Raw genomic sequence first — 15,254 nt, forward strand, 5'->3', positions numbered from 1 at the left:
CTCCTCTGCTCTCCTCTGCTCTCCTCTGCTCTCCTCTGCTCTCCTCTCTCCATTTTTTTTTTTTACTTTTTCTTTCTTTTCATTTCTCATTTACTTTAGCAGGTATGTAAATCCATGGAGGGCTGTCAGAACCTGCTTTCCGTAGTCTGTGATGCCAAACTTTCATATGGCTTGAAGTAATAGTTTAGCAAGATGGCCCAAAGTCTGACTATTTATTCAAAGTAGAAGATTGTTCTCATTTTTAGAACTTCTCTCTTTTTTACCATTCTATATACTTTTCCCTAGTGTTTCCCTGTAGCATCCTATCCCTTTCACTTGTTGTCTTTTGATTGCTCCCTTTCTTTTTCTCTTATTAGACTTTTTTGTTTCTTCCTCAAAGTTCTGAGATGTGTCCTACTTATCATGACTTGGATGGGGGAGCCAGGATTGCTCTTGCAGTACCACTCTGACTAGTAAAATAAGTATGAAATACTAAAAAAATAAACAATTCTCTTGCATTCAGAGACACAGAACATTTGCACGTGCATTCATGTGCAAAGCTGTCATGCAGTCATCTCTCCTACCCTAAGACTGCTTGTCTTAGTAGTAAGTATTGGTTGTGTTCCAAATACTGGCTCACCATCTGGGCCAGAAAAAATAGCAAGGATAACATATAGACTTTGAATGAGACCAAAAAAGATTAGTCAGATAGAGAAAAGAGGGTTTGATAAGTACACTATGAACACAGACTAAACCAGAAAGAACAGGCCTTATTTTAAGCCCTATCCATTGGTCAATAATTCATGACTATTATAAAATAGGTTTTAGTAGCTTGGTCAACAGTGTCTCAGCTACTGAAATTATATACTAATTATTGTATAATTGAATGCTGATTTATTTATCCAAACATTTTATCAGAGCCCTTATTAAATAACCTTCCTATTCCATAGCCCTTTTTAAAAAAAAAAAAAAAAAAAAAAAAAAAAAGTTTTAAAAGTTGCTTCATTTCATATTTTAATTATCCTTTTAATACATTTAATGAAACCTATTGCATGTGCATGAGGTATGCAGAAAAAATATCAAAGTTCTTCAAGTGGGAAGTCTTAACCACAGATCTAATTCTGCAGGTATCAGCATACAACGAGGTCTGCAACATTAGATCAATGTCTGGAAATCACCTACTGCCAGATCCTGAGTTGTAAAAATAAAGAAGCAAGGGAAAATGTTCTCCCCTTTTCTCTCCCTCCTTTTCTCATACACCCTCAGAGTTACACTCACCCACACATGTGCATATGCATGCATGTATGCACGTACGCACAAAAAGCTTCTGTCTTGATTCAGTTTGCGCAGCTTCTTTGTACCATTACAAACTGCAGATGTTCCAGACTGCAGAGGAAGGTCCAATTTCATTTGAAAATGGAGTATATGATTTATATGCTAATAAGGCTTTATATATTAGAAATATTTTAATTTAAAAGATTTAAAGTCATCTCATTGGTAGCAATATTCCATGCTTAGAGTGGTTTGGGAGTCCAGAGTTATTTTCTTCATACTTCTACTTAAAGAGCTAAAATTACCAATTCTTTGAGGATACACAGTACTGATTTTTCTTTTACCAGGTGGGAGAGAATGCTTCTTTTTTTAAAAAATAAATATTTTTTGCGTCAAAAATATCCTGGCTACTTCCACTGCTAAAAGTGTGTGTTTTGATGTCATTTTAAGTTTAAAGTAACATCTATATATTTTCAGTATTTTTAAAGCTAATAATAATCCACTACTATTTCTGTAGCAGGTAATAAAAAATGTTGGTTGCAACGTTAGTAGTCTTCCAAGAGCTGATACACCAATTATAGTTTCTCAAATTATTAAGCTCAAACCCATTTGCAAGAGTGCACCAGTCCAAAGGGCTGACATTAGCTCATAGACTTGCTAATTCTGGTAAATGATTTTGGTACACAGATTATGTTGTTGGCCCACCCTAGCTGTCATTATGGCATGTAGAGTGTACTTTAACAGCTGCTTAAGTATTACTTAGCTCCTGAGGTTTAGACTTGATCTCAAGAATGAACGTGAACTCTGGAAGCTGTGGATAGTATTTGGCAAGGGTTGAATACTGTGTGTCTGATTTCCCCCATGCAAACTAAAGGGTTGCACTGAAAAGGAGAACATGCAAGATTATGTTCCCAAAGTGTAGCACAGCCATTGTAAAACTAGCAGGTACATCTGCTTCTGTAAGTTGTTTAGCTATTCAGTCTTTGGAACATTCTCAGTACCATAATTCAGCCCAGCCCAAGTGCCTGCTGATACTGCTGAATCCCTGGTGACCATCACTTTGCACGGGACCTCAACAATGATTTTGAGTCACATGCACTTTTCTTGACATTGTGTCTGTCCAGAAAATGTGGCTTTGCTTCTTTAGCTTTCTCCTCCAGGAAAACTAAATGTCAGTGTGAGACTCAGAACTGAAAAGCTGGAGAAAAGATGCAGAGGAGAACCTGTTAAATATTTTCTGAAAAGATGGAAAGCCACACTGTGGGCAAGAATGTAGTTGGCAGATTGAGAGAACAGAAATTAGCTTTCCTCGTAATCACTCAGAGCCAAATAGTTCGATGTTTTTATTTCTAACCTTTCTTTCCATGCCTCAGTTCTCCAGATTTCCCTGGTAGCTTGGTACCATCTGTATCTTCATGAGTTTTTGCAGTCTCTTCTCTGTCATGCTTATTCCTCCAGCAACCTTGGAGCAACTCTAGAGGAGGCCCATGAAGACGATCAGGGAGTAGAAGCACCTCCCTTGCCAGAACAGGCAGAGAGAGCTGGGGTTTTCAGCCTGGTGAAGGGAAGGCTCTGGGAGGATCTCATAGCTGCTTTCCAGTACTTATCAGGAAGAAATTCTTTACTGTGAGAGTGGTGAGACACTGGAACAGGTTGCCCAGAGATGTTGTGTATGCCCCCTCCCTGGAGGTGTTTAAGACCAGGTTGGATGGAGTTTTGAGCAACCTGATTTAGTAGGAGTTGTCCCTGCCTGTAGCAGGGGAGATGATCTTAAAGGTCCCTTCCAGCCCAAACCATTCTATGATAATATCTAAACATAAAACTCAGTAGCTTTACACTTCAAAATGCTCATTCCTTCTCTCCTTACCTGAATGACTTGGAGAGACCACAAATGTGTGAAAGGGGTTGGGCTGAAAGATAAGTGTGCTAGCTGGAAGGGAGGGAAGGAAGGGAAGACCAGGAGTATTGAAGGGTATTTTCTTCCCTCTCTGTTTTCCATTTGCCTCATATTCCCTAAAGCCTAACCAAGCGGCATTACTGACCTTGATGATGGTGTGCATTTTGAAGATGTCATATGTCTTCATTTCACTTCATCCACTCTTTAGGAACATGATAGCATTATCCTAAGTGCTTTGGTGCGTTTGAGCCGTGCCATTTTCCTCAAGTGGAATTAGGAAAACAGCTCTTAAGGGTTTGCACAAATTTCTACTTAGAAATACTTCTACTTAAGTGCAAAGTGCAGAAGTGCAGAACTTCTTCCACATGCTCTGCAGTCTCCAAAATGTTAAAGCCAAAACTCAGTGTCTAGGTACAGTTTGTATTTCATGACTATACCTTGTTATTTGAGACATCTGGGTACTGTGATAGCTTGCTAGAAAAGCCTTTTGCCTCAGCAGGTCTCTGAGATCTTGTTGGCTCAGCCATTCATCCTAGCTTAACCTCAAATTTCAAGCACAGTGTTTTCTCAGTTGTGCTTTGCTCAGAGAGACACTTGGTCAAATCCTCAGAAGCTGAGAACCTGCGATGAGGACCAAAGCCATGGGCTGAGCCGAATAAGCATGCAATAAGTAAACTTAAGTTGAACCACTCAGCACTGTCAAGTTCTGGATGTTAGGTGGGCTGAATTTGAGAGGCTTGCTGTTTGAATGACTACAAGTGGACCAGTAAGCCACTCCTGGGAGGCAAAAAGTATCTATCCTGTTTAGCCAACATGTAGATTTTTGACCTTGAATGTGGTCGGTTTGCAAATGCCAGCTTCGTTTTATGGCAAAGCCACTGGTCTATGACACAACATCCAGTTCCTGTGTCGCGTGCAGCACTAGAGGGCAGAGCTAACAGCTAATGAGAAATTGAGGATGCCTTAAGGCCCAGGAAACATACCTTATAATGCAGTTAAGTAAACTTCTAGGAAACAGCTGGAGAACCAGGCTGAGACACAAAAGCTGAAATATGAGGTGACTGGTAAAATAAATGGTAGATTAATTGCTGCGCTGGAAGCAGGACAAATACTACAGTCATGGCCTTGCATATCCCCCAGGCTCTGTTTGAGACCCTTCACAGCTCTGAGACACACTGTTCCCAGCTTTCTGGACTCATTTTGTTCATATTTACCGGCCTGTGTTTGCAAACGGAAGAACTACACGTGTCACTCTGCAAAGTGAACCCGAGGTGCTGGAGCACAGCTCTGCTGTAGGAAGCAATGTCCTGGCAGGTGCCACATACAAGGGAAAGTGCCTGCAGAGGCCTCGTCCTGCAAATTTGTCAGGGACAGCCTCTGTATTCCAGGGGCTCGCTGTGCACAATTTTTTGCATAATTATCACAGAGACTAAAGTACAGCTTACATGGCTGGGAGGCCTTCGTGCTGAGGTGGGTTTGTCTGAGGTAAAAGCTGGTGAGGTTGAAAAATGTCTCACAGATTCGGGTATTGTTAGAAGAAGTGGGAATACAAACAAGTAGGTCCTGAAGAGATTTCTCCCAGTTAGACTAGTGGAGGAAAGGTAGATATGTGAACACTTCAGCGTTTGTCATGGGGCTTCTAGGCTTGCACATATGCTCTGAGGAAAGAGGAAGATGTCTGGGCATCTGCAGAGGATTTCAGTAGCTTGACCAAGCACTGGCGCAGGTTGCTCAGAGGGATTGAGGAGTCTTGGAGATCTTCAAAACCCATCTGGACGTGGTGAATGTTGGAGGATGTGGGAAGAGAAAGGTGAAACTATGAAATGGGAGTGGTTCACTGGCAAACAGACGAAGGATATCCAGGCGAAATATTAGATTCTGTCTTTACTCAGACTTTTACAGATGCCCAGAGAGACCCAAGGGAAACCACTTGGCTAAACTTCAGTACCTTTTGCACTGCTACATACCTTTCACCCATTAAACTGCTGCAAGGTTTTAGAAAAAAAATGAAGAGAAGAAAGTAAAAATTCCAGCCTCCTGCTCCCCACTCCCAGCCAAATAGCACCAACCAAGAACACTCAGACATTTACTTCTGTTCGTCGGGAAAAAAAAATGAAGCTCATTTTGTGTATCACTAATATTGTGGCTACTGTTTTATGGCCAGATATCTGTGTTTTTTTTTCATGGGACTGCTCAGTCTTCAAGAAATGAAGTGTGATTTTTACAGTTTGCATGGCAGTGATTTATATGGGGGTCACGGCCTGTCACATGACAACACCTGACCCCACATAACATGATGTAAGTGTAAGAATTGCGGTCTTTCTCAGGGTCAGCAGAACCATCACACAGGTCCCAGTGTTCAACACACCACCCACAAAGTGGGACATATATCTTTTTCCTCTTTTTTATTTTTATTTTTTTGTCAGCTCCCTGAATTACTTTCAGGTAGTTCTGCATGTTTCTACTTTTTCATTTAATTAGGTGCAAACACTCTGTATAAATAAAATAAAAAGTTCCCTGCAGCTAGTAGACTGTTGCAGACTGCCAGACACTGAAAAATGTTTGTCTCCATTACTGTTGCTTAATAATTCAGGTTTTATAAACAAAGAAATCTTTCTCTCCCCCCCCTTTTTTTTTTTCTTTTCCAGTTTTTTGGGGGCTAAAAGCACGGATGCAGCTGTAGAATAAGTTTGGATCCTCATATATACTAGGTGTACTATCAATGAATATAGAAGATGTACAGTGCTACCAATGATTCCAGACTGCCTTTCAGTTGCACAGACTCCATGTCCTTCAAGACACATCAGTCAGTCATTGCAATACTTGTACGTAAATGCTATATTGTCTGTGAGGTATTTCAGATCCCTTTTCATTGTGCTTGGTAAGCCGAGCCGAAATTCTGGATGTCCTATTTCTAGTGCAGCTGAAGACATAAACTTTAAGAAGCAGACATCTCCAATGATAAAGTCATAATACTACAAAGATATCTATAAAGGAATTTGTGATGGTTTACTAAGAGTGTGTCAGAATGGTGTGTATAGCTGATGAGCTCCATTTGTACGTGAAGAGAGAAAATATGAAGATGCTGTGTAACTTACAGGTTGACATCTCAGTGACCTGCAGTACCCAAATCCTCTTGATTTTCACGGTTCTTTCCACTGTAGAGAGTGCAGTCTTCAGCATGACTGTCCTGTAGGAAATTAACTCCTTCATTACATCAACATACATCAGCCAGAATCTGAAAGTATGGCATTGGTAGCTCTTAGCTTGGCATGGATGCCACAAATGGTTGTGGAGTTATTTATCAGTGCCATTATTTCATGCAAGCTGTGCAGCTGAGTGTAGGACATAAAGCAAAATATACACCTCAGTAATTTCCCTATGCATGTCCTTGCAACTTCATCTGGGGACAGTGCTGCAGATGTTCCAAATGGTATGATAAATTTCAACAATCAGAATTCTTAGAGCAATTTAATTACCACCTCACTCACTTTTGTATTAATTAGTTCTCTTTTAAAAAAAAAATAGGATGGTAAGTAAACCTTAAGTCTATAATCCGTTTAAATTTAGCTCTTCAGACTAAATCATGCAGACTGTCAACATCTGAAATTTATTGGTTAATCAAGGAAACAAGCTAAACTGAATCTCCTGCTTCAACAGAGATGAGAGATACCTTTTTTGGTACAGTCACTTTTTTTCTATTGTGCTTTCTTGTGATATGAAAAGTGACCTTTCCTTTGACTTTCCAGCATTCTTCAAAGGCCAGATTCACTGCCAGCTGCAGTTCTTGAACAATTCTGCCAACATCTACCCAGCTTGGCTGGAAACAGCAGATTTTTCTAAAGGGTGTCTATTCGCTCAAGGCCTTAGGGTCTTGCACCTTTATCCTGCAAAGACTTAAGATCACGTGTAAGAATTTGCAGAATTGTGACTTTCACACCTATAATGTCTATAATATGTAAGTCTTTCATGGTAGAAAGTAGATATTCCTAGGAGTAGATATGAAAAGGTCAAATACAATAATAATATGGGCTCTATGGTAGATACATATTTTCAAATGCTTTCAAATATGTCTTTGATCACCTAAATTTCTTTTAGGTGTTTTTTTGGTGCGAAGAATTCACTCTTAACTTGAATGACATATTCCACATGGAAATGTATGTAGATGCTTTCCAGTTACTAGATGCCCAAAGCATTATTGTGTGCTTTACAGTACACGAGTGCTTTGTGTGCACTGCATTCACATGTGTACATATAAATACTTCATGGCACCGTGCCTTCACGTGTCTTACTCTCTATGTAAAAGCTTGTACATAGTGAAGCAGTGTTTTATAAAATATCACTGTTGGCACATTCTACTCCCAAGGCAGGCATGATCTATGACCTGTGTAAAGTTACACATACAATTAATCTTTTGTAATGTAACACAAAACATTGTACATTACAAACTGAGTTGTTTGACCAATGTGTTACTGTAGTACTGTGAATGCTAGAGTTTCTAAGCAAATATTTATATCTGTATCTATCCATCATAAGATCCAGACCTCATTTTGAGTATTTGGTGCAAAGAAGCCCAGTGTATAAGTGCAGAAATTTAACCCAATTAATGTTGATTTCAATGCAAAACAATGTGCACATCATTTCAGTACCAAACCTGAACACTTCAGTTTTATATAAATCTTCCAAAATACACTAGGAACAAGAGTTTTTTTCCTATTGAAATACTAGATTTGAAGGACAACTGGTTTGCAGTGATGCACTTAATAACTGGCAAGCATCCCTACCATTTCAAGCTTACATTCTTAATTTACAGCTGAGATGGGATGAGAGGAAGAAGCCGGTTCACTCTACCAACTGTTCATGCCTTCAGTAAGGAACATATCCTGTGGTCTGTTGTAATTCTTTGAAATCAGTGACATGTTCTGCTCAAGAATACAAGCTGAGATTTTCCAAGACAGGAGCCAGAGTGGCAACATGCCCTTACATATATCAACAGGAGAAAATGATCCAATTACAGCAAAATAAATCAAGCAGACCTTTGGAATTTTAGATGGAAATCTAGAAGATGCTGCCCTTTCCCACAAATGCTTTGGCCAATCCCTTGGGGACAGCAAAGGGCAAATAAAGTTGTCAGCCTTATGACAAATGTCAAGGAAACGTGGAGCTACTGCTGTGGTCATGTCAAGTCTCGGTTCATGTCTGTGTGTCTTGATGTAACTGGTTGCTCAGTTTCATGAAATGTCTTTGCTATCTCACTGAAAGTATATAGATCCCACATCCTCTTTCTTTTTGTGCCCACTGATTTTTAAAATGGATGTCAAACTATTGGAATATCAGAGAGTAAAAAGCGCATCTTATGCCATTAGCAAAGTCACCAGTAGAAGAAACAGAAAAGTTCGAAGAATGCTACAATTTTCTATTTCCTTTTCTGTCATGTTAATTTCTGCAGTACATAGCATACAATTTCCATTGGCACAAAATGTAGCTATGTAGTTACAGTGCACTGATTGTTAAAGATTTAGTGAGCATGAAGCTGCCCTTCTAATTCTGGTGGCGTTCCTTACAAGACCTTGGTTGACAAGACAAGGTAAAGAAACCTGCTGCCATCTGTGTTCTTTGGATAAACAGAAAATTCAAAGCTACCTGTCCAAAACCTTTCAAAGTGTATATTTGCATCGTGTGTATGTATAGTCACAGAACCAAAGAATCACAGAATCGTAGGGGATGAAAGGGACCTGAAGAGATCATAGAGTCCCAACTTCCTGCTGAAGCAGGTTCCCCACAGGAGGTCACACAGGTAGGCATCCACGTGGGTTCTGAATATCTCCAGAGAAGGAGACTCCACAGTCTCTGAGCAGCCTGTTCCAGTGCTCTGTCACTCTCACAGTAAAGAAGATCTGCATATTTGTTCATTTTCCTATGGAAAGAGGCTAAGATCTCTTAAAAGTCACCTGAATCAGAACTTCATCAACCCAGATTCATCAAACATAGGCATTTTTAAAGCTTCCAGTACCATGGTGTTATTGCTTACTTGAGCATCATACAGGGAGGTTCCTAAGCTTGAGTCATTCCAATCAGACTGAAAATAGCATTTGGCAGGCTCATCGTGATCAGAAGATGTCTACCAGCACCTTGCCCTTTCTGCCACCAGGGCCGTGGTGGTAGGGAGGTCGGGTTCCTGCTCCAGCTGTCGGTGGCTTGGAGTTTCCAGCTAACTGAACATTTTTGCCCAGCTTTGAATTTCTAAGGGAAAAAATTTTAAGAAGCTGAAATCAAAGCAAAATAGGATGGGAATATGAAAACAACATTTCTCAGTTCTGCTGAGTTCCAACAGCAACACGAAACTATTCCGTTTATATATTTAGTGAAATAAATCCTGGCATCACCACTCATATATTTCCTCTTATTGTGGGTTATATTTTTTTTAGTTCTGTTTGGACAAATTTAGGACGAGTGGGAATAAGGGACAGATGTCACTGCTGCAAGTGTTGACGGGAGCTGGAAATTCCCCTCACCAACTGCCTCCAGCCCCGAGGAGCACCAGCCCGTTCCTCTGTGTCAGGGGCACTGATGAAGGGATGAAGGACAGTGTTTTGAAGCAGAGTCCAACTTTGACCTGTACTTCCTTCTGCCCCTCCAGAAGCTGGGATCTGGAGCAGCAGGACTAGCAGTCCCCATCCTCAGCAAAGCTCCACTGTCATGGTATAGTGCCATCTGCCACCTTTCCTCTGCTCTCACCTGCAGACTGTCACTCTTGCTGTGGCAGATGCTGACCTGCGACCCTAAGCAACACTGGCTGCTTTCACCCCGCAGAGGGAAAGCACTCCCCGCTCACCATCCCATCCCCGTGGGATGCATAGCTCCTTCCACAAACTCATCCCTTCCCAGCGCCAGCTATGCAGCTGCCCTTCTCCCCTCAGCCAGTGATTTCTCCTGTTCGTTTCTTGCCTCATCCCCCCTTTCCCTCCCTCCCGGTGTCTGCATTTCTCGCACCGCTCGCTATTTACTGACAGGGCAATGTGACTTTTCGCACCGGCTTTCGCTGCTCGCTGCCCTGCCGATTGGGCTGGGCAAAGCCTCTCCCCAGCCCCAGCTGGCCGGACATCTCCCCCCACCTCCCCTCCCCTTCACACCCGCCAAGCGACAGATTCCACTCTCCCTCCCTCTCCCTTTCTTTTTCCACCCCTCCCGCCTTCAGCACAGACCCAACACTCAGGATCCCGCCGAGAGAAAGCGGCTCCTTGAAACCATCACCGCAGCCCGTGCTGCGAAGGAGGGAGAGGAAAACCTCCGCACCACCTCCTGCATCGGGGGGCTTCGCGGCAGGGCGATGGCTTTGAGCTCCCGGAGATCATCTCTCACCTTTGCCTGGGGTGTGGGACCCATCTTCTTCATCCTCCAGATCATCTCGGTTCGGGCTGATGGTGAGTCTCCACTCTGTTCGGGCTGGGTTGCTGGGGCTGGAAGAAGAGCTCTGTGTTGAAATGGGTTATTGAAAAATACAACAAGAAAAAAAAAAAAAAAGAAAAACAACAACCAACCTTTCTTTTTTAATAAGAAACTTAAATACATGCCCCAGTATGGGTTAGGAAACGTGTGATTCAGAGCTTTCTGAGACTTTGCAAATATCCTGGGGTGAAGCAAGGAACAGAAATAAGATCCCAGAAGGCTCAGATTGTTTTATTACAACAGAACAACAGGATAGTGACCTTTTCCAGGGGAAGTAAGGATAACAGAACAAAGCCAGAACACAAATAAGAAGCAGCAGCTCTCTCTCCATTATTATTATTATTATTAGTTATTTTATGTATAATTAAAAATACAATTTCTCTGAACGACTTCCACATCTGCCCAGCTCAGATGTCACCGAACATCAGCTTACACGGGCAGGTACTGAGGAAGGGGAGACGAGAAGCTGAAGGCTTCTGCTCACAGCATTTTTGATCCGGTACAGCACGCTCAGGACAGCAGCTGACCCTCCTGCGAGGGCTTCACCTGCTCTGCACCACTGAGGGGTTCGATCGGAGCACAAACTGGGCTGAATCACCACTGGCTGCTTACTCTGCAAGACACTCGCTGACAGTAATCCCGAATGGCAGCATCCTTTGCAAGCAGCCCGTTCCCATTTGAATAATTAAGCCCCCCTGATGATGGCCAACTTGCCTTGGTGATAACATCATTAATTTTTAAAGCAACTATTTCTTTTCCTGGGAGAGCAGTGCTGAATGGACATGGTTTTGTTTTGTTTTGTTTTTTTCATTTTGCAGCCGCAATAGATTTATGCCTGATCTCAGGATATATATATTTTGTCAGTACAGTAATCCTTTACCACTGATGTTTGCTGTATTGTGCTGGAGAACAGTTCCTTAACATTATAGGGCAATAAAAACCTCTGCTTGTTCTCGGAGCATTTTTCCACCTCGGCTGAAATTTCTGTCATTTGGTCACGAAATATGGCAAAGGAAAGGGGACAATCCTTCTGCTCACTGCTACCACTTGGTATGCATTTATACACCAGAACCTTGTCTTGCAAATTCAAAGAAAAGGGGAGTAAGAGTAAAGTGAAAGAAATGTATAAGATGACCCCACTGTATTGCAGAAGGAAAACTGCAGTTCTGATTTTAGGAAGTCCTCCTTCCATAGCAAAATCCCTCTCAAATGAGGAAAAAAAGCATCACTATGGATGAAGGCTCTCCACATGACTTGCAAAAGGCATCAGGACAGGAATAATTAATTTGCCTTTGCTAAGAGTGCTTTGTCTGAAAAATTCCCTTTTCAGGAACACCTCCCAGTTTGTTTTGTTTCTGTAGGATTGAAGACATAGATATCCTCTCAAAGAGAAAGGGGAAAATGCTGGAGACCATTTCGAGGCAAAGTTCATGACAGATTTTAATTGACTTTCAACAGTCTGTCAAATCTGCTTTACATGTGGTAAAGCACTTTAAGAATTAAAGGGCGGGATATTGAAGTACTTTATAATTGCCAACCGTTATTATAACACCGCTGTTCTGATTTTTATTTAACTTCTAAAAGTCGTTGCTGAAAACGAGTAAGTCCTCTACCAACGTGCTCCTCAGCGTGTTCTCCTGCTATTAGTACTACAGCGAACAATTGTAACACTGTCCTGAAAACCATCTGGCTAAATATGGAGAAGAAAACATTTGATTTGAACTTAAAAATTTACTGTTACACACAAGTTTTCGTATTTAAGAAGATCTGAGAGTAACGAACAGCAGTAATGCTCCCTTACATAGCGCATTTGAGCCCGATCCAACAGGAAACCAGTTTCTCAGTTGTGGAAATTTTAGGTAAAAATACAACTGTGCCATTCTCTGTTATATGCAAATGTCATTTAGTGACGAAGGATGGTTCTGGGTGACGTGTGTATGTATTGGGTACTGAAGGAACTAAACGTTTTGCAGAGTGCTGAAGGGATTTTGACCTCACCTTGTAAAAACCCAATGAAATCCAGACTGGCCCCTGTTACAGGCAACTCCCCAAAACTGCTTGGAATATATTTCCCAAAGGAAGACTTTCACTTTATTATCTCACACACAAATAATGACAAAGAGCAGGCAGTAAAAGTGGAGACCCTTGGGGTCTGGTGAAAGTGTAAAGCCTTGAAGCTCAATTGATCTCTTTTGACTAATATTTACTGCAACATGTATTGCTGTAGAGCGGATAGACTCCAGAAAGACAAAGATAAACACCTAAACAAAAGATAGCTTTGTTTCGCTTTGCAATTTGCTTTTTCTACAATGAAAATATGGTTGTTCGTAGCTGTGGAGATCAGGGTCGGGCAGATAAGGGTCTCCTCAGGGCCTGTTTCTGCTCGGACTTACTCTGGTGTAAGTGTGCAGCAGGGTAGCGTTAATACTGCCAGCACAGTTACTGCTGAGTGAGATAGGTTATGGAAAGGAGTCAATAAACACAGCTCAGCCTTCAGGAGTTGCTCAGCCACAGCTAGCCCTGGTAGGTTCCAGGTTTGTGAATGGGAACCACACAGTCAAACAGCACTGCGGTGTAACTTTTTCTCAGTTGGAACCAACTTCAAACTTCACCTTTACGAAGACAAAGGTTTTAATTATGTTCTTGTGATTGTAGCAGTTCTGAAATAACCCACTGCAAATGGAAACTTTTTGAAATATCTTTGTGCTGGGATAGGAGAAAAGAGTCTGGCTTCATGTGTGGTGTACAGGAGTCACCTTTGCTTTTCTTGACTCCTCCTCTTGTCACTACTATTAAAATGTAAATAGGTATGAGCCATAGTTTTCTGCAGATAACTTGCCCTGAGAAAAAGTGTGTGGCAGAGAATTATGGCAGTTAATCTACCTTACTAATACACACCTGATTTGAGAAATGCTCTATTTGTAACACTTGAGAAATTATTTCAAAGCAGTGGTGTTCTGTTGGCTCAGTTTTGGGGTACGTACAAAACCAATTGGCCAAGGCAGTCACAGTATCACAGGGGTTGGAGGGAAGCTCCAGAGATCAGTGAGTCATTTGGTAGTGAGCACACACCGTGACAGCAGAGGTTGCAGGTGAAAGATTATGAATCCAGAAGGCTAGGCACAATTAAGTGAGGATCTGACCGCACTGCTGCCCTAGAAGCAGACAAATCTGAAAGTAGAATTTTACTGATACGCTAATATTTCTCGGTGTATTGGAGCACACTGATATCACTTTGGTGCTCACACAGCTGCCCTTTTGCTACATATGCAGGCTAGATACAGTACTTCAGTCCTATAGGGAAAGAAGTCTTACACTGGTAATAATTAAGATTTTCTTCCCTATAGGATTGCTGTTAAGCAGAAGTCAGTGGGCAGAACTAGCTATCAAGTATGTTTCAGTAAATAAGAAAAAATGAAACAAGTACCTATTCTGAAAAAAAAAAAAAAAGAGAAAAAAAAAACAAAACAAAAAAGAATTAAGTGGATAGCAGATATAAGGAGCAGTTTTAGATCTGCAGTAAAACTCCTGGAAAATTTTAAGAGGGAAAAATCCTACTATGGTCTTTCTTGATGAAAAGGCTCTAAAGAAAGCCAAAGGAAAAGAAAAGAAATTATGCTACTTCTCTTCTGCTGTATCTATACAGCTGTGTTTGAGTAGCAGGTGTGTAAGCAATTCCGGTCCTACTTGCAAACCAGCTAATACGTTTGTATGTTGCAAAAACAAATCCATAAACAATTGCAAATATTTGACCCTAAAGCCTTTACTAACATTAAAATTTAAGTTCAACTGAGCTTAGCTGAGGAGGAACTCTGGAGTGACCTCCAAATTTTTCTACTTTTCCGATGATGCAATATTTTAAGCAGTTTGAACTAAATAAGACATCATTCATTTTATTTTCTCATAGAAATAATCTCTACATTCATGAACATTCTGGTAATTACCCAGATCTCTCTCTGTAATTGTACAGTTTTACTGAATCTTCCACCCTTGCTATTACAATCAAGGCCATTGTTACACATAGCCATAGAAATGGAAATGAAATTGCTTTTGAAGTACAGAGTTGAACTTCTCTTCCTCCACTCTCCTTTACCTCGATTTGAAGACTTCAGCATTTAAGTAAGAATAAATCAGCAGTGAAATATATACATCTTTTACCACATTTATTTCGTTAAGTGATGAGGTTCTACCATTTGAGCTAGTAAAACATCATCCTATCAGCACAATAGACATGCCTTTTTAAGTACTTCATTTTATATTATTTGTGAGAGACACTTCTGTTTTAAAGTATATTTGGTTTCTTTAAGCATGGTGCAAGTCCTGCGGAGGACATGGAAGAATTTGAACTTCAGTAGGCTTTGAACAGTGCCTGTATACCTCAAAAGAACTTCTGTTTGTTAATGTATTAGAATAAATTATACAACTCTGTCTTCTGTTAATTCCACTGGGATTCCTACAAGTAAGAAGCAATGGAGCTGGGAGTCTTCTGAAGTGTCCCTTTCTGTGCTTTTCTGTATCTGATTACAGACAGCTCTTCAGTCTCTAGAGCATAATCAGGTTCAGTTGTTAGAAGCTGAGTTTAGCAAAATTTGAAACTGGAAATAAGGTGGAGTGAGAGTAATGAACCATTGGAACAGTTTACTATAAAGCGTGCTGT

The 15,254-nt window shown here is 41.0% G+C and overlaps 1 protein-coding gene across 1 annotated transcript in view; it reads left to right on the top strand.

The window, feature by feature from the left end:
* Positions 1–9,737: 9,737 nt before the first annotated feature.
* SUSD5 (sushi domain containing 5) overlaps positions 9,738–15,254 on the top strand; it is a 45,393-nt gene continuing 39,876 nt past the window's right edge. Inside the window, exon 1 of the mRNA XM_042889358.1 lies at positions 9,738–10,572. Within this exon, the coding sequence (XP_042745292.1) occupies positions 9,915–10,572 (658 nt within the window). The 5' untranslated portion in view covers positions 9,738–9,914. The remainder of the gene's footprint in view (positions 10,573–15,254) is intronic.

The sequence above is a fragment of the Lagopus leucura genome, unplaced genomic scaffold (assembly GCF_019238085.1).
Source record: "Lagopus leucura isolate 7727_CA_CO unplaced genomic scaffold, USGS_WTPT01 Super-Scaffold_100157, whole genome shotgun sequence".
NCBI classification, from domain to species: domain Eukaryota; kingdom Metazoa; phylum Chordata; class Aves; order Galliformes; family Phasianidae; genus Lagopus; species Lagopus leucura.